We start from the raw sequence: 27,421 nt of genomic DNA, 5'->3' as shown, positions 1-27,421 counted from the left end.
TAAAGTACAAGGTCATTGTTGATAATGGGGGGAGGTATGAAAAAAGTGTGCTAAATATATGCTATGGACCCTGGTTGATGGTAATTGCCTGATGATATTACCTCATAATCTGTAACAAATGTTCCACCACAGCGTGGTGTGTTGGTGAAGGGGTGCTGTATGGGAATTCTACACATGCGTATGATTGTTTTGTAAGTTCACAACCTCTGTAATAATATATTTCAAAAAATAAAACAGTGGGTTTGGGGGAAAAACACACCAAATATAAAATATGGACTATAGTTAGTAGTAATATTTTGACGATATTCTTGCATAGTTTGTACAAAATTTCACAGCAATGCAAGTTGGCGGTGGTGGCTTGATATATGTGACCCTAGTATGATGTTATGCATGTTTATTTTTAAATACACAACTTTTACTATATATTGTTTATGTATGTTCATGTATGAACTATATACTTAAATAAAATGAAATTTAAAAACCAGTGCAGATGTATTTAGCACTAAACAAAGTCTTTTGACCCTGGGGTAATGTGTTAGTGATATATAACAGAGTTATTGTGTTTTTAATCCTTTTCTTGTAAAAACCTGAATGCTAATATATCGTGCTATATTTAAATAGCAACTGTTCTACACCTCTGGGAAGTTGAAGGGAAAAAAAATGTGCTGCAAATGTTGGAAAACGGACTTTGGCCCAGTGGTTAGGGCATCCGTCTACCATATGGGAGGTCTGCAGTTCAAACCCCGGGCCTCCTTGACCCGTGTGGAGCTGGCCATGCGCAGCGCTGATGCGCGCAAGGAGTGCCACGCCACGCAAGGGTGTCCCCCGCGTGGGGGAGCCCCACGCGCAAGGAGTGCGCCCGTGAGGAAAGCCGCCCAGCGTGAAAAGAAAGAGCAGCCTGCCCAGGAATGGCGCCGCCCACACTTCCCGTGCCACTGACGACAACAGAAGCAGACAAAGAAACAAGACGCAGCAAATAGACACCAAGAACAGACAACCAGGGGAGGGGGGGAAATTAAATAAATAAATAAATCTTTAAAATATATATATATATATATATATATATATATATATATATAATATATATATAAAAAATGTGCTGCAAATGTTATAAATTATATATTGCTTATCTTGATCATGGTCAAACCGATTATGTTTGCTTCACTTGAAATAAAGACATATTTTTAAATTTGGGAAAAAATACGTAAGGTCATAAAATATTGAGTCAAAGGATGAAAAGATAGATCAGGAAAACACTAGACAAAAAGCTCATGTAGTTTTATTAATTTGAGTAATGGTCAAAAGCAAAAAATGCATGGGCATAAGGATTACTACAACAGGTAAATAAAACATTTAATTAATCAGAGCGATGGAAACATTATAAACTTGCTTATAACTAGTTTCACAGCTAGAAAATAGATAAAGCTAAATTTAACAGAATTATATGTTGACCATCACAGTAGGTGATTTTCTTAAACAGTTCTCTTAACAATTGATAGATAAGGTAATTATATATGTAAGGTTGGAAAACCCAAGCAAATGTTGGAAACAATGTATATGTGTAAGAGCTTGTATACAACAGTGAGAGAATGTCTCTTTTCAAAAATAAATGAAAGCTTTCGATAAATTGGCATATACTAGGCTATAAAAGAGTTATTTGAATATAAAACGTGTTGCTTAGATCACATTATGTAACCACAATGCAATTGAGCTAAAGTGAATGTGATAAAAGCTTTTTAAAACCAATGTTATATTTAATCACGTAGTAACTGTTCTGTGATTATATAAGAGAATGGCCATAGTCTTGTGAAAAAACACTGATGTTAAGGTCCACAAAGCAATTTGCATGTTATTCTGAAATTGAGAGAACATAGATGATAATGGGATAAAATATTAATAATAAATAAATCTGGATAAAGAGAAGGGAGATGGTATTTGCATTATCATTCTGCTAACTTTTTTGAGAGTTTGAAATTATTTTCAAATAAAATGTTTAAAATGTCAAGGTGAAATAAAGGTATTATTGGATAAACAAAAGCAGAGAGAATCATCTACAGGCTAAAGAGAAATAGAAACACAAACCTACAAGACAGGATCAGAGCTTTAGAAATGATAAATATAGAGAGAAAAATGAAGATTTTTTTCTTTTCATAATTTCTTTAGACAAAAATTGACTATTTATTTAAAAAGTAAATTATCTTTCTAATGTACCTGAAATGCCCCATATTACACCGATTCTTCCCTCTCCCTCCCCTCAGAATCTCTCGTGACCATTATCTTTAAATCAGTGTTAAAAGTTCTTCTATTACTAGAATAATAATGTCTACCTAAGTTCATAGCTGCAGCCCCCTTATGTTTGTTCATTCCTCAGTCTTGAGGATTTGGGGATGATGAGGCCCACTCTGCTGCTGACTGAGAGGGGGCTTAGATCCCATGGGGCAGATGGATGGAACTGTGTTGCTTACAGATGTAGATTCTGTTTTCCGATATAATATTTATGTAATCTAAAGCTTCTTTAAGAATAAAGAAGGGAAGTGGATTTGGCTCAATTGATAGAGCGTCTGCCTACCACATGGGAGGTCCAGGGTTCAAACCCCGGGGCCTCCTGACCCATGTGATGAGCTGGCCCATGCGCAGTGCTGATGCGCACAAGGAGTGTTGTGCCACGCAGGGGTGTCCCCCGCGTAGGGGAGCCCCACGCGCAAGGAGTATGCCCCCTAAGGAAAGCCGCCCCATGCAATAAAAGCACAGCCCACCCAGGAGCGGCACCGCACACACAGAGAGCTGATGCAGCAAGATGATGCAACAAAAAGAGACACAGATTCCCGGTGCCACTAACAAGAATGCAAACAGACACAGAAGAACACACAGTGAATGGACACAGAGAACAGACAACGGGGCGCGGGGGAGAAGGGGAGAGAAATAAATAATACTTTTTTTAAAAAAAAAGGAAAAAAATTCTCTTGAGGTTTATAGCACGTGGGATGTAAAATACACAAAACCACAAAAGATGATAGGGGCTAAATGGAATTTAACTGTTATAAGCCTCTTATATTAATATGAAGTGTAACATGAATTCAAGATTGGTTAGGATAAATAAAGGATGCTAATTGGAATACCAAGAGAAACTACTCAGAGGGAGAAAAAAGGCATAGGGGGAGAAACACCAATATAAAAGATAAAATGAAATGCTAAAAATAATCCATTAATCCAAAGGAGCGAACAATCAATAGCACAAATAGAACACTAATAACAATGTATTATCCATAGTTATCTGTACTTTCAATAAGCATAAATCGGCTAAACACTGCAATGAAAAAGTAGGTATTAACTAACTAGGGGGGTAAAGAACAACAAATCACAATACCCTGTTTACCAGAAATACACTTTATAAATAAAAACAGAAAGTTTTAATCTAAAATGAGGGAAATACTAATCATAGGATGTCATAGAACACTCTTTTTCTTTCCATGCCCTTTTCATGTAAAATGCCTTTCTTTGATTATATCATTGATGGGGAGACAGTGGCCACGGGAGTTGCTGAAGGCAGGGAGAGGGAAAAGGAGGTGTGATATGGGGGCATTTTCAGGACTTGGAGTTGTCCTGAGTGATATGGCAGGGACAGATGCAGGACATTATACATCCAATGAATGTACCACATTAATGAAAGAAGTTGTCCATGTGGGAGGAGCGGGGGATGTGGGGAGTGGGGTATATGGGAATCTCTTATATTTTTTAATGTAACATTTTGTGTGATCTATGTATCTTTTTTTAAAAAGATAATAAAAAAAGAAGAAATAATAAAATGCCTTTCTTTGCTGTAAGAATGGTAAGAAGATATAAGCTAAGTGGAGTGGGGAAAATTTAATTTTAGTGACCTCAGGGAGGCAGCTGTGGCAGAGCATAATTCCAATTATTGGAATCCTGGTTTTTAGGCCAAATAGTAGCAGTCCTCATGGAACAACATCAAAAGTCTAAATGATCCAAAAAGGGAATCTGCTAGTAAATCCTATTAAATTAGAGTTTAAAATATTAATTGGACATTATATAAACATTAAAATTACATTGAAATAATATTTCATGAATATGTGAGAAAATATTATAAAATAGTTTTTAAAATAGTATGTGAAGGAAAGGTATACATACAATGCATTTTCTTGTCCTAAAATTGTGTGTGCATTTCCTGTATTATTTGTTCATCTATACTTTCTTGAAATTATTTTGTAATTAAATGATTGAAAGATCTAAAGATTTCCTTTTATGGGTAAAATCCACATTAGGATGCTCATGAAAAGATTTTGTACAAAATACTGGTGACAATGTACAAATCAAATTTTGTAAACTTACTGCCCATAAGTCTTTGCTATAATTGTGTTTAAAAAAATCTCCATTGCCAAATGAATATTCTTATGAATGATTCTTCCCACACACAACTTCAAACAAAACACAAGTGATTACAAAACATAAAGTAACATTATAAAAGATAATACTTAATAACAAGACTCTCCAATTGAGTAATAAATGCAATAGCTGGGCTGTTTAAAATGGGCATATGTTTAAGGAAGAGAGTTTTCACCAAGATTTGGGGTGAATACTGAAATAAATGTAGCTAGTTATAATCTAGGAGATTATACTCTAATAAAATCCTGCTGTAAAAAGACATACATTATTGCTAGAATTCTCTGATTTGGAAATCTCTATATAAACATTGCTTCCCCTATGTCAATGTAAAGGTAATTAACATTTCTTTATGTCCTGCTCACTGAGGCACATATTTTTTAACAGAGCAAAGGAAATTTCTATTTCATTTAATACTTGAATTTAAATAGAAAAAGATGCAATTAAATTATCAAGTATGCATACCAAGGCCTTATCCATAACGATCAGTATTTTTAAATTTCTTTTCAACAGGTCAACTTCTGAATTCTTCTGTGAAACAAAGGACATGAGTTAAATAAAACATTTTCAAAATTCTTTTTTGTCATTATCACATACATGATCCACACATGCACACACATAGGTATGTATACACAGAGAGAGATATATAGAGAATAGATATAGATATATAGAGATACATATGATGTAGTGATAGAGGTAGAGAGAGAGAATGATAGATGAACACTATGTAAATAAGCAGATGGGATTCCAAATGACAGTTTTAGGAGCAAATCAAAAGCTTTTCCTTTAATTTATATTCTTGATAATTAAAGACTCAAAAATTCACTGCAGTGAGAAGAGAATCTTATTTCCTTTCTCTCAAAACCTTCCCGTGTGTCCTCTGGGACCTCTCTTCCAAGTTCCATCAACTTTCTCCCAAATGTTGCCTCTAGATTCTTGTTATTTCCATACTTTCAATTCTCTAAATCAACTTTATTGAGGTTTTGTTTACATTCAATAAATAAAGCCATTTTAAGTATACAATTAGAAGAGTTGCAATTAATGTATACATCCATGTAACAATTTCCACAATTACAATAAAGAATGTTAACCATCTCCCTCTTCCAAGGGAAGAGGCTAAAGGCAAACAATGATCTGCTTTCTCTCACTATTAGCTAGAATAGTCCCTTCTAGAATTTCATATAAATGGAATCATAGGGTGTACATTCTTTTATACATGGCTTCTTTCACTCAGCATTCACGTGTGTCATTGTGATTATTAATAGTTGACTCATTTTTATTGCTAAGTAGTGTGCCATTTTAGAGATACATTACAATTTGTTTATACATTCAACTGTTGGTAGTCATTTGGATTATTTACACCTTTTAATTATTATAACCAAAGCTAATATGACTATGTAAGTACAGGTCATTGTTTGGTTTTCTTGGGATATACCTAGAAGTGGAACAACTGAGTCATATGGCAATTGTGGATGTGTAGAGTAGGATGAAATGCCAAATTGCTTTTTAAAGTGGTTTGAATAATTTATATTCTTACCAACAATTAATAAGAGTTCCAGTTGCTCTATATCCTTGCTTATATTGGATATTATGATTTTTTTCATTTTATCCATCAAGTTGGCTTACATGGCTATCTTATTACTGTTCCCTGGTGATTAATGATATTGAAAAATTTTTATGCTATTATTAGTCGTTAGGTTGGCATCACCCAAATTTCTTACTAGAAATTTTATATTTTTCCTTGATATTTAAATGTGTTTCAATTTAAGTTCTTTCCATAGTGCTGCTTAAGGATCAAGAGTCATTTTTTCCATAGAGATGTCCAGTTGTTCCAGCATCTTCAGTTCAAAAGATGATTCGTTATCTTTTAAATTTATAGGCATGTTTATGGAAAGTCAATCAATCAATCAACAACATGCCGGACTATTTCTGTTCTCTTTGTTCTGTTCTACATATATTGTTCACTGTTATGCCAACACCACACATCCTGATTACTTTAGCTCAATAGCAGAGTTCAGGCTGGCCAAATGTTTTAGGAAGTAATATTTTATTGGAACACAGCCACATCCATTTATCTAGATATTTTATCTGATGCTTTCAGGCTACAAAGGCAAAATTCAGCAGTTGCAATAGAGATCCCATTTCCTGCAAGCCTAAAATATTTACCGTATGGTCCTTTAAGAAAAAATAATGTATATCCTTGGGATGGATAATTTCATGTGTCAATTTGGCTGGGTTACAGTATCCAGTTGTTTGGTCAAGTAACTATCCTGATGGTTACTGTGAGGCTATTTCATGTATGGATCTAAATCATTAGTCAGTTGATTATATCTATGGCTGATTATATCCACAATCCACAAAAGAGACTGCCTTTAGCAATGAGAGGAGTCTCCTTATCTAATCAGTGCAAGGCCTTAAAAGGAGAACTGATGATTTCAGCAGTCAGAAAGAAGAATTTCTATCTCTTCTTCAAACAGCCAGATTCTGGGGAATTCATCAAAACCTTCACTGGAGTTCAAAACTCCTGTTCACAACTCCAGGCTTCTCCTAGGGAATTCAAAGTCACCATCAAGTTTCCAATTTGCACCTTGCCCTTCAGAATTCAGATTGGCAAATCCCCATGTTCTGTTCTGCTGAGCCAATTCCTATTATAAACCTCCTAATATTTAATATTTATATATTTCTCTCTCTCTCTCTCTCTCTCTCTCTCTCTCTCTCTCTCTCTCTCTCTCTCTCCTGACAGTTCTCTTACTCTTGAAAACTCTGACTAATACACTCAGCCATTTGTTCTTCTTTTTAAAACTGTTTGACTATTCTAGGACATTTGCATTTCCTTATAAATCTGAGAACTAATTTCTACAAAAATGTTTTCTGGAATTTTGAGTGGCATTGCATTGAATATATAGATACATTTGGGGGGGGGGTGGAATGGACATCTTAATAATGTCAATTCCTGTATATTTACCATTGTATTCTGTGACCTTGCTAAACTCACTTATCAGTCGTGATAGGATGTATGGCTATCCTTTAGGACTTTCTATGTAAATAATTAGGTCATGTATAGAAATGAAATTACTTTTTCCTGTCCAATCAGTATGGCTTTTATTATTATTGTTGTTATTATTCCTATTTCATTATCTAAATATCTTGAGGACAGAAATCCCTTCCTTGTTCCCAAAATTAGGGGTAAAGTATTATGTCAGATGAATTCACTATGTTAGCTCTAAGCTTTTCATAGATAATCACTACTGCATTAAAGAAGATCATTCTATTCCTACTTTTGATCATGAATGGGTGCTGAATTTTACAAACACTTTCTGTATCTACTGATATGATCCTATGGTTTCTTACATAAAACTTTTAATAGTTTGATTCAATTCCTTTTTGGTTGTTCTGATTTAAGTAATTTTGTCACACAGTCCCATAAGCATTATGTTCTCAGAATTCTTGAAAAAGAATGTTTTTCTCTTGCATTAACATTATAATAGGAACTTCACTATTCAAAAATGGTTGGGGTATTGCATATCCTCTATAGGATTTATAGAAATTAATTCACTGTCCTACAGTCCTGCACTTTGTTTTAGCAATGGCCAAAACCAGTCTGAATCTGTCCACTTTTGTGAGTGACTTGCTTGGTGGCCAAGATGCCCAAAGGAGGGTCCATTGTTTATTTATAAAGCTCCACATATAAACCACACTACATCTTGGTATTGCCAGTGAGTTTTTTCCTAATGTATCTTATTTATTTAATAGACTATTTCCAGAGCAGTTGTAGTTTTACAGAAAAACTGTGCAGAAAGTAGAGAGTTCCCATACAGTCCCTCTCCCAGTGCCCTCCAACACCTTGCAGTAGTGTGGTGCATCTGCTACTACCGCTGACCCAATATTGACAATTATTAGTAACTAAATCACCTTTGAATTAACCAAAAATGCTAAAATTAAAAGTAATTTAACTAAATTTACTTTTTAATTTCATTAGTAATAAGTAATTAAATTACCTTTAATCTATCTGTGTTTTTATATTTCAAGTGGGTTTCTTACAGACAACCTGCTGTTTGCTTCAAAATCTATAGCTATTTAACCTAATTTTGAGTCTCATGAAGAATACAGTTTGAGAATGACTTCGTATACAGTCTTTTGACTTGGTTGAATCTCACTGTTTGGCAGCTATTCTATGTGAATTTGGTTGTGACAGTGGTTGTCTACTAGTATCGTTGTGGGTAGAATTTTAGGATTAGAGTCTTCTTTCTGTTTGTTTGCTTGCTTTAATTTGGGAAGGGCTTTTCACATTAAGAAAGAAAGAAATAGCTCTAAAGAAAAATCCCGATTATGAAGTTCCAGCTGGGTACTGAATTACAGACTGGCAGTAATTTTGCCTCATAATTTTAAGTAATTGTAGCATAGCATTTCAACTTCAAATATTACTGTTTGGAAATGTCACAACATACTATATATTTATCATGTGTAATTGTTACGGGTTGAATTTTGTCCCCTAAGAACATATATGGAAGTCCTAATCTCCTGTCCCTCAGGATGTGAACTTACTTGTAAATAAAGTTGTTGCAGATGAAATTTGGCAAGTGAAAATGAGGACCTACTGGAATAGGGAGGGTCCTTATCCAGTGTGACTGGCATCCTTTAAAAAGACACTATTGAAAGGGAAGATGGTCATGTGACAACAGATGCAGGGACTGAATGATGCCACTACCGAAAACCAAGAGAATCTGTTTCATAATAGATTCTTCCATAGAGATATCAGAAGGAGTACAATACCTTGACTTCAGATTTCTAGTTTCTAAATCTGTGGAGCAATGCATATCATGTTTCAAGCCACCCAGTTTGTGGTATTTTATTATGGCAGCCTTAGGAAGCTAAGATAATGAGAAATGATTAACATGATTTAACATGGATATTCATGTTAAATAATTCTAGAAAATTTTTCTTGGGATTTTTTGTGATTTATTCAACTCCAATTTTCTCCAGTATTCTAACTGGGAGTCCTATGGTATCACCTATATTGCTATTTTAATGTCATCTTTATTTCTCAAAAGCCCCTGTCATTTCTTTGTTCTATTTTGTTCTTAGGGATTATTTTGTTCATTTGATTTTTATTTCTAGTAGCATATTTTAATTAAAAAGTACTGCTATTTATCTGCTGAATGTTGTGCTTTTAATTGTACCCAGTTGTTATTTTGTGGATGCAGTATTTTCTCATGCCTCTCTGAGGATATTATGTCCTTTTGCTTTCTTCATCCTCTATAGCCTCAAATATTGTTTTTCATGTCTCTATCATCTACAGTAAATTGTTTCGTCATATGTCTGCTGTCCCTACCTACTAGGAATTGAGCATTAAGTAGCTAATTCCAATATCTGTGACCCTGTTGGGAGCTGATGAGTTGTGGCCTTCACTAAGTGTGGTTTGGCTAGGTTGTTTGTGGGACAACCTACTGCCAATATTGTTAGGTGTTTTCTATTTCTCTGGTTGGATAACCTAGAGCCTTCTCCAGTGCTCTTCTTAGTGAATGTAAAGCTGGTGCCCAATATTGAATATGCAGCATTAACTTAATCACACTAAATTCAGTATGGCATGCCCTCTCAGTTGTGACATAGAATATACCTGTGACTTGTGTCCCCATTTCACAGTCTCCCCAAGGAAAATAACCTTAGATAGTCTGTAAGGTGAGGGCAGAAGCAGTTGATGTGGAGAGGAGGAGAGGCGTTTGGTTTTCTGAATACTGAAACAATTATTTTCACCTAGTTCCTCCTTAGGTTCACTTTCATACCCACTTGCTAAGGTATTTGGACAGACAATTCCAGAACTTGAATGGCGCTGCAATACACATCCAGTTTCCTATAGCCAATCCCAATTTCCAGTTTAGGACTCTGCTTTTTAGAGGCATCTAAATCTGTTATCCATTTGCTATCTAACTGTTGCTACTGCTTTCCTGTTCTCCTTGTTTATGGACGCTTATGCCATTTTAAAAATCCCTTATTTTTAGTTTAGCTGGGTTTAAGTAAGGGGAAGGGATAAATGTGTGAGTCCAATGTGCTTTTAATCAATAAGCTTTTCACTGTATATTGGTTGGTTTCTGTTCTATTTTTCAATTCTGCTTATAATGCACTTACTTTGTGCTTGTTTTCATAAATGTAAAAAAACATGCTTAATTAAATCTATAGATAAAAGCCTATCAAATTCACAATGATAAGCAATTATTGAGTTACCTATGAAGGATAAAATTCACAAATACATACCAAAACCCAGTTATCTACATTCCCACAGTGACTTTCCAGGTTTCTTCTTAGGTTCTGAAATTCTTATTCTATTTTATTTGATCATTGCATAAAAAATAAAAAATTTAAAAAAAAACTTTCCATGGTTATTTCTGATTACCATGCCATACACACTAGGAATATGGTAAGCAAATATTAAGAGGAGGAGGAGGAGTGGTATTTGTTGAATGTCTTAATTTTTCTACATCCTATTCTAAGTCATTTTAATTTATTAATTTTTTGGTCCTCATAAGTAAATGTGTTTGGTATTATTTTTAGTATTGCTTTTTTACAGATGAATAAATTTAAACACAAAAAGGTTATGAAACTTGCCCAAGTTCTTGTGGCTATGGACTAAGAGTGCTGAGATCCAAACCAAGGCAACAGGGAATATGAGTTGTCTGTATCTCATCTAATCCTTCTATTCTTGCTTATCGATCAGAGGGACATGGCTTCAAGTGGGTGTAATCAGTATTTCCCAAGACATGCCCATCTCTTCAAACCATATATCCCCACCACAGGAGAGTATTCACAGAATCTTTTAATATTTTTTTCAATTTACTATATAATAGTATTTATTTCAATAGCAAGCATCATCTAGAACCAAATCCAATATCATATTGCATCAGGTAGATAGTTTCCAGACCTGGCGTAAAGTTTGGTGTCATGTATTACATTCATGATCACATTTGTAAGTTTCTGAAAGGTCAGATTTGTTTTATCCTGGACTCATTCTAACACCTTTGGCAAGATGAATAAAAGCAAGGTATGGCAGCAGTGAGATGGAATTTATTGTATAACAAATCAAAGATCAGAGTTTTATTATTATTTGTTTGCTTTTCATTAATGTGACATCCAGTTTGGATGAGAATTTGTGGATATATATATGTTTATTTATCCAACTGACAATCAGTAAAACAGTCTAAAGAGGGAAATTGGCATATCTATATACGTTAGTATACATCAAAAACCTTTGAAAATATGCCTACCCTTGGATGCAGTTAGTTATAAAAATGTGTGACTGTTCAAAAAAGTTAATACATTCTTGCAGTTCATGTACTGATTAAAGGAAAATATATGTATTTTTTCAGAATACGACATAATAAAATGTATTTATTTTATGTTTACACGTACAATTTGAAGAACATGTTGCAAGAATTTTGATGACTTTTAAATTATGTTTATAGTTGTTTCATTTTTAAAATATTTTAGGAATAAACATAAAAATATTTTAAATACAAATACCCTATAAGAATAATTTTCAATATAATCAATGTTATTTGAATTTGTTTTTCAAAATTTTCCAAATTTTTGAACGTCCACTATCATTAAGTTTATCAAAAATAATGCAAAATAAAGATGTCAAAAAATTGGTTACTCACTTCTGATTTCACAAGAATCCTGTAGGACTGGTTATCAAATTGAGTCACTGGGTAATTTTCTTGTAAGGGGGAGAAAGCGATTTTATTATTCTTAATTTGATAAAGTATATGCTCATATTGAACAGCAGATTCCAAAGGCTCCATGCCATAAGTGACATTCTCCAACTGCAGTAACCCCCTGAATATTCAAATACAAAAAGAAACACAAAGGCAATTAGTATAGACTTCTTACTGAGAAATGAAAATTAATATTAATTAAAAATATTTTCTATAAATATGCAAGTGGTCTTTGAAGTTGAAACCCACATTTTATGTCTCCTTGTGTCTGCAAGAGCATGAGGTAGTTGTGGTTTTAGTGTGGCAAAAAATTTGAAAACTCTTAATCCTAAAGTTTTTTCTGGGTAAATTTGCTGACTGCAAACCTGGGATAGAGACAAAGAGAATAGAAGACTTCGATAAGAGGAAAAGGGGTGAAGGACTAAAGTATCTGAGAAAGAAAACACATTCAGAGTCTACATTTTCTTTGCCTTGGCTCTACAATTCAAGAAGTGCTTGAAAATTAAGGGTCACACAAGATCTTCAATCGTGTACATCTTTGGAATAAGCCATTACCTGAGTCCAGAACAGGTGCTAACTGTTACAACTGATTTTGGAATCTCTTCCACATATCCTTGATAAAAGCAATGCCCCTGGAAAAAAGTATGTGATGATACATTTGTAAACGGTTTAAAAATAAAGTATATGTATTTATCTTTACTTCTCAGGTATCATCAAACATTCCAGTTAAGCCATTACATTAATATCAATCAACCGTAATTTCATTTCCTTGTCATCTATCTTGAATCTCTTACTCTTAACCCTCATGCCTTCCAGCCTCCCAATAATTCTTGCTGTATTTTGAATTTCTAACAAATTACTTCCTATCTTCATCTTCTCTTTCTCAGTCACATTTCCTGAATGTGAAGTGTGTAACTGCTGAATCAATGTAATTAATAGCATTCATTTGACTTCAACTATGAATATTCCCTTGTTTTTCCTAAGTTACCCTCAAATACCTTAACACAGATATTTCTTCATCTTGATTTCTATTTAATATTTAGCCATAGTGATCATTTTTAGTTTAAACCTCTCCCTCATTGATTTTCATAGCACTAATCTTTCCTAGTTTCTCTTCTTGATTTTCTAGGATTTTCCCCTTCCCTTTAAAGCTGATTGATCCTAGAAGCAGTCTTTTCTTTTTTTTGTTAGTCTTACATAACAAAAATTTGATTGTCATCACATTCTTGCCTATGGATTTGTCTCTATGCTATTCACAAGATGAACATCACCATATATGACCATTCACCTTATCTTAAAACTAGGCATGTCCCTCATCCGCTGATAGCAGCAACCAAGATCTGCCCCCAGTAGCAGAGTCATTAGGCCCCAGGCAGGCTGACCCATCCTATGCCCAATATCTGGTGACAAGAGCATGCCTGATCAATCCACACCAACAGAACTAGCTAATCCTGAGTGAGGAGATCCATAGCCTGCTCCACCTGTACTGACACCAGCAGACCCTATAGCTACCAGCCCTTCACCCAGAGGAAGAAGTGAACCAGGCCTTGACCCTGCACCCAGTCTCAGAGGTTGTTCCATACTTGGCAACTTAGACATGTATCCATTGAGAGAAGAGGATTCTGATGAGATATCCAACCCAGCAGCAAAGTGTGGCCAAGATAGGTGCTTCCCTCACCCAGGGGCACCAGAAAAGATAGAGTGGGAAGTGAACCAACAGCCAGTGGCTGGAGAATAAGGAGGAGAAATGCTCTCCATCTCATAGGTGTTACATCCCCCCACCACAGTTAGCAACACCAAGTGATCTGGGAAGGCGATCTCTCCTTGCACACCACACCAGCAGAGACAGAGTAGGAGCTCCAGCGGAGCCAGATGAAGAAAGCCCAGAAATAACGATGCAGAGCCTATAAAAGCTAAATTGTCATTGGAAATGTAGCCCATGCTAACTCTAAACATAAGCTTGGCAACTACTTTCTAAAATAGGAGGTTTAAATAAAATCAAGAATTTCCTAATGTCATATTGAAAATGTCACAGGTACAATTGAAAATCACTCGTCCTAACAAGAACCAAGAATATCACAATTAGAACGAGAAAACGCAACCGACACCAGTACTGAAATGATTTAGATATTGGAACTATCTGACAAGTATTTTGAAGTAGCCTTAATAAAACTGTTTCAAAAAGCAAATTACAGGAAAGATGGCAAGAGAGTAAGGAGCTCTGAGAGTCAGTTAGTAATCACCCAGAGCTATCTCAAGCACCTGATGTGGTGCCCAGGTGACCAGAAGAGCATCCTGCAAGATCCTTGAAAGAATGGAAGGAGAAGACTGCCCGTCTGCCGTCAAGATTCGTGAGTAGAGCACTCCACACCATGAAGGCTGGTGTCCATTCTCCACTGGCAGCACAAGTCACTTCAGGAGCTATGCTGTGCTGGAGTTGGAAGCCCCATTTCCCAGAAACAGGGGAAGAAGGGATGGTCAGGGATCAACTTCAGCTACTAAAGTATAATTGTAAATTTGGCTGACTAAAGTATAATCCTAAGAGCGGCCAAAGTTTGAACCTGTCCATGTCAGAGGGAGGTTGGTAGCTGCCATTTTATCTCTGCCCCTGGCATGAGGGGAAGCTGGACTGATTGAAAACCACAGTGATGGTACGGACAGTATCAGTGAGCTTGAACACATGGCCTCTGAAGTGAATATACAAAAGAACAGATAAAGAAAAGAATGGAAAAAAATGAACATGTTCTCAGGGAATTAAATGATGGCAAGACAGGGCTGTGGAATGACAGTGATGTACTAAGAAGCAGAGCTGAATGCTCTTATGAAAACAATGGAGAAAGAGCCAAAACCTGTCCAAGGGACCTGTTTTGGAGGTCAGCAGACACAACTCAGAGGAGGCTGATGGATAGAGAGATAAAGAAGTCAAAAAAGACAAACGTGAGTTACCAAGCCCCCATAGTGGCCAGGAAATGCTCCCCTCCCCCACCTCCAAGATATTAAACTGGGGTAAAACCCCTGGCTCACTGGAGCTGACTGAGAGGGAAACAGTCAGCTGTTTCAAGAGAAAAGGGAGACATGGTTGGGGTGCTTTTCTTCAGTGAATTTGGCCAGCAGAGCCCACTTTGAATCTCTGAGATTCAACACAGAAACACAAAAAAGCCGAGACTGAAACACCTCCATGGAAGGTTGCACTGACTACCACCATCTACTGGTCTGTCTGGAAACTGCATGGACAAAAACTGTTGATGTATCCAAACCCTGGGAGAAAATCTGCACCCTAGTAGTGATTCCCTGGCCCAATTTTGAAAACTTAAGTGAAGCAATTTTAGAGAATGAGAATAACTTGAACCAAATATCAAAGAAGAGCTAGGGGGGGCAACAATAGCCAAGAGAGAGAAATTAGCCATCAGAGTAAATTCACCAACATATTCAGATGCCTAGACATCAGCAAAAAATTACAAGCCATATTAGAAAACAGCAAGAAATGGCCCAGCCAGAAGAACAAACCAAGTAACCTGAAAAGATACAGAATTTAATCATTGATAATGACACAACTCTCCTAAATTATTTCAAAGAATTTAAAGAAAATATGACTAAAGAAGTAAAGGATATTAAGACAACAATGGGAGACATAAAGAACAATTTGAAAGCCTTCAAAGAAAAGTAACAGACCTTATTTGAATGAAAGGCATGATGGATGGGATTTAAAATACATTAGGGGCACACAGCAGGTTTGCATTGCTTGAAGACAGAATTAGTGATTCTGAAGACAGACTATCTGAACTGGAAAAGATAGGAGAACAGAAAGAGAAAAGAATGGAAAAAATAAAATGGAGTCTCAGGGAATTGAATGACAATGAAAAATACACAAACATTCACTTTATTCATCTCCCAGAAGGAGAAGAGAATGGAAAAGGGGCAGAAAGAATATCTGAGGAAATAATGACTGAAAACTTCCCAGCCCTTATGAAGGACATAAATATCAACACCCAAGAAGGACAATGCACCCAAAACAGAATAAATCCAAATAGACCTACCCAGAGACAACTACTGTTCAGAGATAATGTGAAGATTCTGAATGCAGCAAGAGATAAGCAAAGCATCAGATACAAAGAAAACTCAATAAGGTTAAGAGCTGACCTCTCATCAGAAACCAAGTAGGAGAGAAGAAAGTGGTATGATGTATTGAAGGTACTGAAAGAGAAAAACTGTCAGCCAGGGATTCTATATCCAGCAAAGCTGCTTTCAAAATGAGGGTGAGTTCAAAGTCTTTACAGACAAACAAGACTGATAGAATATGCTACCAAAAGACCAGATTTTCAAGAGATACTAAAGCAGGGCCTCCAGCCTGAAAGTAAAAAACAAGGGTGAGAGATTTGGAGAAGAGTTTAGAAATGAAGATTATTAGAAGGGGTAAATTAAAGGATAAGAAGACAGATGAAAGAAAAAAATATGACAACAGAGAGCTGAAAGACAAAATGGATGAAGCAATCCAAAGTTTTCAAGAAGCCCTTCACATCTATGCAATGAACCCTGAAATACGGACAGAATACCTTTCTTGGACAAGAACACTCCAGGAGCAGCAGAAGGTGGCACAGATGATTAAAAAGAGTGAACCATCAGCATAAGTAGCAGATTTCTCACCAAAGTCAATTCCTGACTCTGACTTTGAAAGTGATGAGATTGTTACTGTTTGTGCAGCTATTGCTGAGAAATAGAAGAAATCTCCAACAAATAAACAATGGCCATTGTGTCTGCTTCTGGAACGGTAGAGACTGTTACTGAGAAGGAAGATGGTGCTCCAACACCAGAGGGCTCTGTTTTTATGAAAGCCTGATGAAGGAAAATGCATAACATGAATTGTTTGAATCTGTCTTTTTTGATTATCATTTAAAGTTTTAGACATAGGGATATTTGTTCTGGAGAAACAAGGCAAAACTCCTGTTTTAAGATAAGTTTTTCGGATGAAGCATATAAATCTAAATGGTAGTATTATTGTATACTCTTTGGACTATACTTAGATAAGTTATGGTTTATACTTAAGATCAAAATTCTGAGAAAAAAACGTTATTGATATATAAATTTAATTTAATCCAAATATATGGATTGATATATTTTTAAAGACACAACTTGATAAACAAGTTTTTCAATAGTAAATAACTTGGTCAGTGCCATTAAAATGTTGACTCATAAAAAAAAATGATGTCAAGAGACATGCAAACATACATGTCTCAGGAGTCCTAGAAGGAGATGAGAAAGGAAAAGGGGCAAAAGGAATATTTGAAGAAATGATGGTAGAAAATTTCCCAACCTATTAAAGGACATAGATGTCCATATTCAAGAAACACAACATACTCTCGTCTGAATAAATCTGAATAGACCACTCTGAGACACTTATTAATCAGAATATAAAATGCCAAAGACAAAAAAAGATTGCTGAGAGCTGTAAGAGAAAAGGGATTCGTCATATACAAGGGATGCCCAATAGATTGTGTTGATTTCTCATCAGAGAATCTGGAGTCAAAAAGGTTGTGTTGTAGTATATTTAAGATACTGAAAGAGAAAAACTACCACAAAAAATGTTATATCTGCAAGATTGTCTTTCAAAAATGAGGAAGAGTTTAGAATAATAACAGATAAACAAAAACTGAGAGAGTCTGTAAGCAAGAGACTGGCTTTGCAGGAAATAAATAAGTGCTACAATCTGAAAAGAAAACACAGGAGAGAGAAGCTTGGAAGAGTCTAGAAATGAAGATTACATAGTAAAATGAGAACACAACATATCAGAACCTATGGCATGGAGGGACAGGAGTACTGAGAGGGAATGTTATAGTCCTTGATGCTTACATTAAAAAAGAAGAAAGAAGTAAAATCAATGACCTAGCTACACATTAGAGGAACTAGAAAAAGAATAGCAAACTATTCCCAAAGCAAACAGAAGGAATGAAATAACAGAGATCAGAACAGATATCAATGAAATTGAGAACAACAACAACAAAAACAATAGAGAGAATTAACAAAACCAAAACTTGTTTGCTTAAAGTGGGTCTTTTTTTTCAAATGGGCATTAAATTTCCTCAGATGAATTTTGTACATTAATTTACATGATCAGATAATTTTTTACCTTTAGTCTCTAAAGGTGGGAAAAATAACATTGATTTCCAAATGTTGAACCAACCTTGCTTTCCTGGTATAAACTCAACTATGTGATTGTATATTATTATTTTAATATTTTGCTAGATTTGATCTGGTGATATTTGGCTTAGAGTTTTATGCCCATACTCATCAGGACATTTGCTATATACTTTTTTTTTTTTAAGGTACCAGGGTCAAGGATTGAACCCAGGGCCTCTTTTGTGGGCAGCTAGCATCCAACCACTGAGGTACATTGGCTCTCCTGAGTTCATTTTTTCATTTGTTTGCTTGTTGTTTTGTTTTTGCTTTTTAGGAGGCACCAGGGACCAAACCTGGGACCTCCCATGTGGAAAGCAGGCACTCAACCACTTGAGCCATATCTGTTCCCCCATATACTTTTATTTATTTGTAATTTCTCTTCAAGATTTTGGCATCAGGATGATGTTGGCATAAAAAAATTTTTTGAAAATTTTCCTTTTGTTTCTTAAAATATTGAACAATTTGGCATGAGACTATCTAATCCTGGAACTACTTGTGTAAAATATGCTACCTAGGAATTCAATTTCTCTAATATATATTTATATTAAGTGATTAAGATTTTCTACTTTTTCTTCCCTCAATTTGGGTAAGTTTTATTTTTCAAGGAAATCATCCATTTACTCTAAATTATAAAATGAATTGCCATGAAATTTTCATAAAACATTTAATAACATTTATTTACTGTATAAGTAAATTATGGTACTTCCTTTAATTCCTAATATATACATATATATATATATTTTTTTTAAGATTTATTTTAGTTCTACCCCCCTCCCCCATTGTCTGCTCTCTTGTGTCCATTCGCTGTGTGTTCTTCTGTGTTCACTTGCATTCTCAGCAGCACTGGGAATGTGTGTCTCTTTTTGTTGTGTCATCTTGCAGCATCAGCTCTCCATTTGTGTGGTGCCTCTCCTGAGCAGGCTGTGCTTTTTTCATGCGGGGATGGCTCTCCTTGCAGGTACCCTCTTGCATGTGGGGTTCCCCTACATGGGGGACACCCCTGCATGGCAGAGTACTCCTTGCATGCATCAGCAATGCACATGGGCCAGCTCACCACATGGGCCAGGAGGCCCTGGGTTTGAGCCCCGGATCTCCTATATGGTACGTGGATGCTCTATCAGTTGAACCATACCTGCTTCCCCCTAATATTGATGGAATTTTCCTCTTTTGGGTCTAGAAAAGTCTTGCTAGGGCTTATTAATTTTATTAAACCTTTTAAAGAAATGAATTTTTGCTTATTAACTTATTCTTTTACTTTTTTCTATATCGTTGATTTCTGCTCTTTCCTGCACTATTTCCTTCATTATGGTTGTGCCATTTTCAATTTTCTCCTTCTTTTCCTAGATTTATAAGCACTACAGTTCTTAAAGTACACACATTTTGATATTTTGTGTTTTGATCACCATTCAGTTCAAAACATATTTTTATTTCACTAGAGATTTCTTCTTTGTCCCATGAGTTATATAAAATTTATTGTTTTTAATATCCAAATATCTGTGGGTTCCAAACATCTATTTGTTCTTAATATTTTATTTATTTATTTGGAGGTACTCAACAACTGAGCTACAACCACTCCACAATATATCATTTAATTCCATGATAGTCATGCAACAAATTTTAAGTTTTGCTGAGAATTTTTTAATGATCCCACACATGTTGTGTCTTAGGTGAACATGGAAAATTTGAAAAATTAGGAATATGGCAGGTGTTACATTTACTATCCTGTTCATGTAAATTAGGTCAACTGGTTGATAAGGTTGTTCAAATCTTTTATACACTTATTTTTATCTATTTGTATCAATTACTGTGAAAAATGTAATGTATCTGTGGATCTGTCTTCAAATTCCTCAAATTCAATGATGCCTTCTTTTGCTATTTCCAACCTGCTATTACATCCATTAAGTGGTTCTTTCCTTTCATTTCAGATGTTAGTTTAGAGTTGTTGTTTTTTCAATGTTTTCCATTTTTCTGATCAGACTCTTCACATTTACCTACTCATTATGATTATATTTTCAATTACATCTATGAACATATTTATAGTTTTTAAACAATCATATCAGGGTTATTTCAGGATGTGTGTGTGTGTGTGTGTGTGTGTGTGTGTGTGTAGCTCAGATTTTCCTGTTTATTTGCATGATATGGGCTGTACATGTATTCGAGAACTATACAGGCTATGTGTGTGTTCAAGTTTAAATAGTTCCCGAGAGCCCCCAAGTCCCAAGAAACCGAAACTTAAACTTTTCGCATCAAATGTTTCCTTACCCCTCCCCTCCCATGCTCTTTGTATAAAAGCAACCTAAAAGACTGGCTCGGGGCTTGGTTTTTGGACTCATGTCCACGGGCCCGGCTGGCTGTAATAAACTTCCTTCCACGAAGGTCTCGAGTCCTGGCTTTCAATACCTCGATCGTAGAATCCTCCTCAATGCTACATGCACACCTTCTTATTTTTGTTTTTTTGGTTAGTTAGTTGGTTCATGGGAGACTTTGCAGTTTACTTTTAAGGAGTCTCTTCTAGAATTTCTTCCTTTATAAAGTTTTGTGTTTTGGATTAGAGGGTAGTTAATTTAGTTGTGACTACCTGATACAAAATTGAGTTTTAGGTTTTGGTGTGAGGAGAGTGGGTGACAAGAGTAGCCTTTTGGTAAGCCAAAAACATCTTTAAAAAGAAGAACAAGATTGTTAGACTCTCACCTCCTGACTTTAAACTTACGTAGCTACAGTGGTCGCTAAGAAAGATTAAAGTCAGGTACAGATTCCTTAGTAAACTAAGATTAAGGGAAGGTACAGATCACTTAGCTACAGTGGTAAAAAAAACAGCATGGTACTGGTATAAAGACAGACATACTGACCAATAGAACCAAATTGAGAAATAGAATCTCACATCTATGGTCAAGTGATTTCTGACAAGGTTGTCAAGCCCTCCCAACTGGGTCAGGACAGTCTATTCAACAAACGGTGCTGAGAAAACTTCATTGCCATATCCAAAAGAAAGAGAGAGGACCCCTATCTCACATCTTATACAAAAATTAACACAAAATGGATCAAGGACCTAAAAATAAAAGTGGCAACAATAAAACTCCTAGAAGAAAATGTATGAAAACATCTTCAAGATCTTGTGGTAGGCAGTAGTTCCTTAAAACTTATACCCAAAGTATGAACAACAAAAGGAAAAATAGATAAATGGGACCTCCTCAAAATTCAAAACTTTCAATTGAGGACTCTGTCAAAAGGGTGAAAAGACATCCAACTCAATGGGAGAAAATATTTGGAAATCACATATCCAATAAGGCTTTACTATCCATGATATGTAGAGATATTATAACTCAATGATTAAAAGACAAACCACCCGAATAAAACAATGGGCAAAAGTCTTGAATAGACAATTGTCCAAATAAGAAATCAAATAGAAAAAAAAACACATGAAAAAATGTTCAACATCACTAGCAATTAGGGAAATGCAAATCAAAACTACAATGAGATAACCTTTCAGACGTATTAAGACAGCCAATAATAAAAAGTCATAAAACTATAAGTGTTGGAGAAGATGTGGAAAAACAGGAACACTTACACTGTTGGTGGGAATGGAGAATGGTACAGCCACTGTGGAGGACTGTTGGCAGATCCTAAGGAACTTGTCATTTTTTTCTACAATTTAATGCCAACCCTTTTCTCTACAGGTAGGTCCTGTAACATATCAATTAAAGCTTCCTACTTTTTTCTGTCTCCCAAACTCCTATTAATACTTCCAGATATAATTTAAAGTCTTTTTGGATAAGTGATTGCTGAGTTCCAGATTTAAAAAGTAGATTTTTTTGTTCAGTGTACTCCCATAGAAATTGCCACATTGTGTTTGAGTTTATAATGTTTTTTAATAATTTTGTGGAGTACAAAGCAATCTTTTCCTTCCTAAGAAATGGCACTTTAACCACATCAAATTTGTAAATCTATGAAGCAGAAACTAAGACTTACCTTAATATATGAATAATCTTGAAGCAATTTTCCTGATTCGTTGTATGAAAACACCAAGAAATGAGGATCTAAAAATGACCTATTCAACCAAAATAATGATAGTTCATTGTAATAATATCAAGAATAAATTAACTTTCAGAATAATGAAATTAAACAAAATTAACTTTCAAATTTATATCCCAAATATCTAGAAATTAAATGGAAGTATCTCTCTATTATCTAACTTGATTTGAGACAGAAAATTGTGTATATAAGAAAAATTAATAACTACTATAACCAGAAACCAGTAAGTACAGTGCAATGAATTCAAGGTAATCAAACAAAACACATAGCCGAGACTTACAGAGTCAACCATCAATAATTCCTTATCATGGCATAAATATTTCAATTAATATTTGGTAACAAGTAACAATGACTTGATAAAAACTACAAAAAAAAATGTTTCTATATTAGTAAGTTTTCATGATGTTTTGCTCTAGTAAAAACAATTCCAAAAATCTCGGTGCCTTAAAACAACAATGAATTTTCCTTGCTAGTTTAACTGAAGGTTTAACTACATACTGCCTTCCTTCATTCTGAATTCTAGGAAAAGGCATGGCTGCTTCCTATAACATGCCGTCCTTGTAGCAGCAGGAGAAAAGAAATTGAAGTACACAACACTTCTTAATACCTTTGGTCAGAAGAGGGATAGTACAGTCTTCCTCAAATTCATTAGCCACGCTATTTCCATAGGCAAATCTGACATCAACATAGTGGACAAGTATAATCTTCTTACCGGGAGAGGATAGTTACTATTACAGAACAGTTTACCACAATAATTTATTATGGGGATACTGGGATTTTTCAAGGATTTCAAATACCAGGAGGCATTTCAAGGACAGACTAGAAGATGTATTGGAACACTCAGAGTATTCTCTTTAACCACTACTTCTGTCTACATAGCTGCTTCATTTTCTCTCATTGCTGACTACTTTTCCCTTTCCTCAATTCAAATAACAGAACTTGTTGATGTGAGAGCTGCCCAGAGAAAAACTGCTATTTATCAGCCCACATTCCACATGCATTCAAGGTAAAACTCACAATGGTCTGGATAATGAATTCAGACAAAGGACAAAGTCACATTTTAATATCCATAAGCATGCAAATGGAGGTGGTGGAAATGGGAATCCAGAAACATTCTCAGGAAAAAGGAATTACAGTCAGAACATCCAACAGATAGCATGGCAAGCATAATTACAGGGTAACACTCTATGGGAAGGGGACTTGGCCCAATGGATAAGGCATCCGCTTACCACATGGGAGGTCCGTGGTTCAAACCCCGGGCCTCCTTGACCCGTGTGGAGCTGGCCCATGAGCAGTGCTGATGCGCGCAAGGAGTGCAGTGCCACGCAGGGGTGTCCCCCCACGTAGGGGAGCCCCACGTGCAAGGAGTGCACCCTGGAAGGAGAGCTGCCTAGCGTGAAAGAAAGTGCAGCCTGCCCAAGAATGGTGCCACACACATGGAAAGCTGATGCAGCAAGATGACGCAGGAAAAAAAACCACAAATTCCCAGTGCCGCTGATAAGGATAGAAGCCGTCACAGAAGAACACACAGCAAATGGACACAGCGCAGACAACAGGGGAGGAGGGGAGAGAAATAAATAAAAAATAAAGGATAACACTCTAGTTTGCAAGCTTACTTATGGCCCTCAAAAGCCAATACTTTCCTGCTTCTACATAAAAGAACAAAACAATCTGGCTTATGAGTGAAGGAATAAATAAGCAAATGACCACTCAAAGTAAAACAACATCCCACATAAAAAAAAAAATAACATAAAAGAGAAATTTTTAAAAGCTAGCTCATAAGGAAGTATTGATTGAAGAGTGCTATCATATTTACAAGAATAGAATAATAAGCTCTCAAAGAGGACTATTTCAATTTTAAAAATGGACATTCTGAAACTAAATGCTTAGCACTTAAAACTGAATAATTCAATAAAGGTGTCAAAGAAAAATTGGTTACTGAGGACAGAATTAGTGACTTAGGTAAAAAGGAAATAAAATATTGCTAAATATACACCAAAAATTAAAATTTGCAAAGAATTTTAGTAACGCACTCTTTTATAGAAAATAATACCAGAAGACCTAAGAAGAAAACATAATTCTTCAAAGGATAAAAAATTTTGGAAGGAATTAAAAATTAAAGTGATAATAGAGGAAATTTTTTCTTATATAGACATATCCACCTGAATGAATGGAATGACATGTGGTATATCCCACACAGACAAGAGAAACACACACACATACAGAAACTATACTGAAATAACATAAAAATCTAAAGAAAATTAAAATGACTCACAAATTCGGCAAACTGCCAATTACAAGAACAAAAAGAACATTCGTAAATATGCACAGATTCAGAAAGCATGCCATTTATGTATTCCATATGAAAAAATTATCTAAAATTATCTAAAATTATATTGATTGAAAAAATGCCAGATCAGCATAAAAATATTAATATAAGAAAACTTATAAAGAAAGTAGTGATAATGTGAGTGCTCGTTAGACTTGAAAAATACAATACAGCTGTTAAGTAAAGAAACTGAGAGCACAGTATTTACATTTTAAATATAAAAATAATTCTAAAATACTTCAGGTGTATATTAATATCAATCTACAACGTAAAAGACATAAGAGGGAATTCCCAGAAAGCTATAAAAGAAACTAGATATGTAATTGATCATATATCTATTTATAGCAATAAATTCCACAAACAAAAGAAGAAGGCGAATAGGCTGGGTAGCATATTTGTACCATATAAAACAGATACATAATGAAGGGGGAAAATAGGTACAATTTAAAGTGCTGTTTTCCTTTATATGATTAAAATCAACAGTGCTACAACTGACTTGAATAAGTTTTCATTAAGATGATTTTTACATTAAAATAAGATTCATGCAGATTCCAATGCTTATCATATATAGTAACTAACATTGTTGGCTCAAATTATGTTTACAGCAATTGTTGAATAGCTTCAAAGTATCGTGTTTGCAATGTGAACATATGTAAATGAGCTCCTTTTCAATAGAAAAAGGCCTTTCTTCTAACTCTTTCATAATATAGTTATGTACGGGGGTACATTTTAGAGGGCTATTTTCCTTTTTATGATTAAAATTAACATTGCTACAAAAAAACAGAAACAGGGTTAAGTTCCACAATAAACAAAAATTCCTTCAAATTGATTATAAAAAACAAAGAAAGAAAAACAGAAAGATAAGCCATTGATTGAAAATTAAAAGCTCCAAACAAATGAAAACATAAAAACTCAAAACGGAAAAAAAAAAATTGGTTAGGAGAAAAAATTTAAAGAAGATTACAATGGTCAGTAAACATTTGAAACTATATTACATCCTATAAATAACCAGTTAAATTTCATATTAAAACCACAATAAAATAGCATTTCTTATTCATTAATTGACAAAAAATAATGATCGGAGAATATTCACTTTGTTGAGGATATAGAGAAACAGAAAGCTTTTGAATTCCTGATGGGAGTGAAAATTGACACAAAGCCTTTAAAACAAAATATTGGCAATATATATAGCACATCTGAGAATTTTTTTATTTATTTCCCACTGATTTCACTGGTATCCAAGAAGTCATGCCTAAGCATCTCCACAATCCAGTTTTTCTTATTGTTGTTAATAGTAGAAAAAATATATACCAAAACAACCTAAGTCCTCATCACTATAAATATGGGTAGATTAAATAATAAATAAATTATATTTATTCAATGAGTATACATGCACTTAAATAAATTCATCTTACACACATCAATATGAATGTATCTCAAAAAATAATATGTGTAATACTGCAAAACCACAACCACATATAAAAATTATTAAGTGTCCATTGCTTACATGTCTGGAGTCACTGGAGAGTAAGTTAAATGGTTCTGCAATTTTTGGTAGGTCTTGATCAATGGTCTGAGAGCAGAGCCAACTGAATGTTAACTGATCTAACTTGAGAGGAATAAAACACCTTTGCTGTGCCCATGTGTCTCTCTCCTTCCAGCAAGACAGCCCAGGAAGGTTTCTTACAGGAATGACAGAGAAACAAGAGCACAACTGAGAAAAGCAAAAGAGCTTTTTCAAAACTCACACTTGAGAGTTAAGTCCATTAACATCTCACTGCCCAAACTCGTCAACATTCTTTGTAGGGCTCTGTGTTCAAAATTATTAAGAATTTCAAGAAAGCTATAGCAGAGCATTCAACCAATCGCAGGACCCATCTAACCACAGTTTGCCCCATGAGAATGCACACACATGAAATTGGCCTTTCATAGTCACACTCAGATCCAAAGGGTTTGGGGGATGTATATACTCCATCTCTTGATGACAGGAACTTAAAAGTTACATGGCAAAGGGTGAAGACAATATCATATACTGTATTAGGCTGGGTTCTCTAGAGAAACAGAACCAAAAGGAGAGGTCTGTAAATAGTATGAATTTTATAAAATTCTCTCACATGACCACGGGGATGCACAAGTCCAAATTCCACAGGCAGGCTGCAAACCAGGGGCTCCAATGAAGGTCCTTCATGAGTTCCTAGGAGACACTGGCTGTCTGAAGTAGAGACTGGAAATCTCTCTCTGAATACTGAAATCACGTCCCCTTTTGAGACCTTCAATTGATTGGATGAGATGTCACTCACTGCGACAGCAATCTCCTTAGTTGATTGTAGATGTAATCAGCCATCTATGCAATTAACTCACTGGTGATTAAAGTCCATGAAATGCCCTTATATTACAATTAGCTCAGGGCTTGCTTGACCAAACAACTGGGCATCATTACCTGCTGAGGTGACACATGAGCCTATCCATCATACATATCATGATTGTTATTTTCTATTAAAGATGGAGTTAAAATATATATGTAGAGTAAAAAAATGAATACTATAAATCATTAAATAGAACTTGCTGATTGAGGGGGGCTGTACAGATGTGAAATAAGTATGAAATTTAAAACTCACTCCCTCCACTAGAAAAATGAAGGAGCTAAAAAAAGAGATTAGATTTAAGTGGTAATCTGGTACAAAAATGGACATTAAGATAAAATACAGAAGACCCAGAGGAACTGAAAGACTGCAGAGAGTTCAGTTTTTGTAAGCAAAAACATGAACCAGTGACTAGT

General features: G+C 35.2%; 1 protein-coding gene across 6 annotated transcripts in view; it reads right to left on the bottom strand.

The window, feature by feature from the left end:
* The window catches only part of LOC131276545 (A disintegrin and metallopeptidase domain 3-like), a 122,727-nt gene that overhangs the window by 72,630 nt on the left and 22,676 nt on the right, over window positions 1–27,421 (bottom strand). For 5 of the 6 annotated variants that reach the window (XM_058289836.2, XM_058289835.2, XM_058289840.2 and 2 more), the window contains exons 4-7: window positions 22,251–22,329; window positions 12,663–12,739; window positions 12,051–12,228; window positions 4,864–4,929 (exon numbers count right to left, since the gene is read on the bottom strand). In XM_058289836.2, coding sequence (XP_058145819.1) covers window positions 4,864–4,929; window positions 12,051–12,228; window positions 12,663–12,739; window positions 22,251–22,329 — 400 coding nt within the window. The remainder of the gene's footprint in view (window positions 1–4,863; window positions 4,930–12,050; window positions 12,229–12,662; window positions 12,740–22,250; window positions 22,330–27,421) is intronic. The other variant, XM_071212669.1, reaches the window with a different exon arrangement.

Source organism: Dasypus novemcinctus, chromosome 29, assembly GCF_030445035.2.
Source record: "Dasypus novemcinctus isolate mDasNov1 chromosome 29, mDasNov1.1.hap2, whole genome shotgun sequence".
Classification (NCBI taxonomy): Eukaryota; Metazoa; Chordata; class Mammalia; order Cingulata; family Dasypodidae; genus Dasypus; species Dasypus novemcinctus.
Note: the sequence above shows the minus strand (reverse complement) of the source record. Positions and strands in the feature narration are given on the sequence as shown.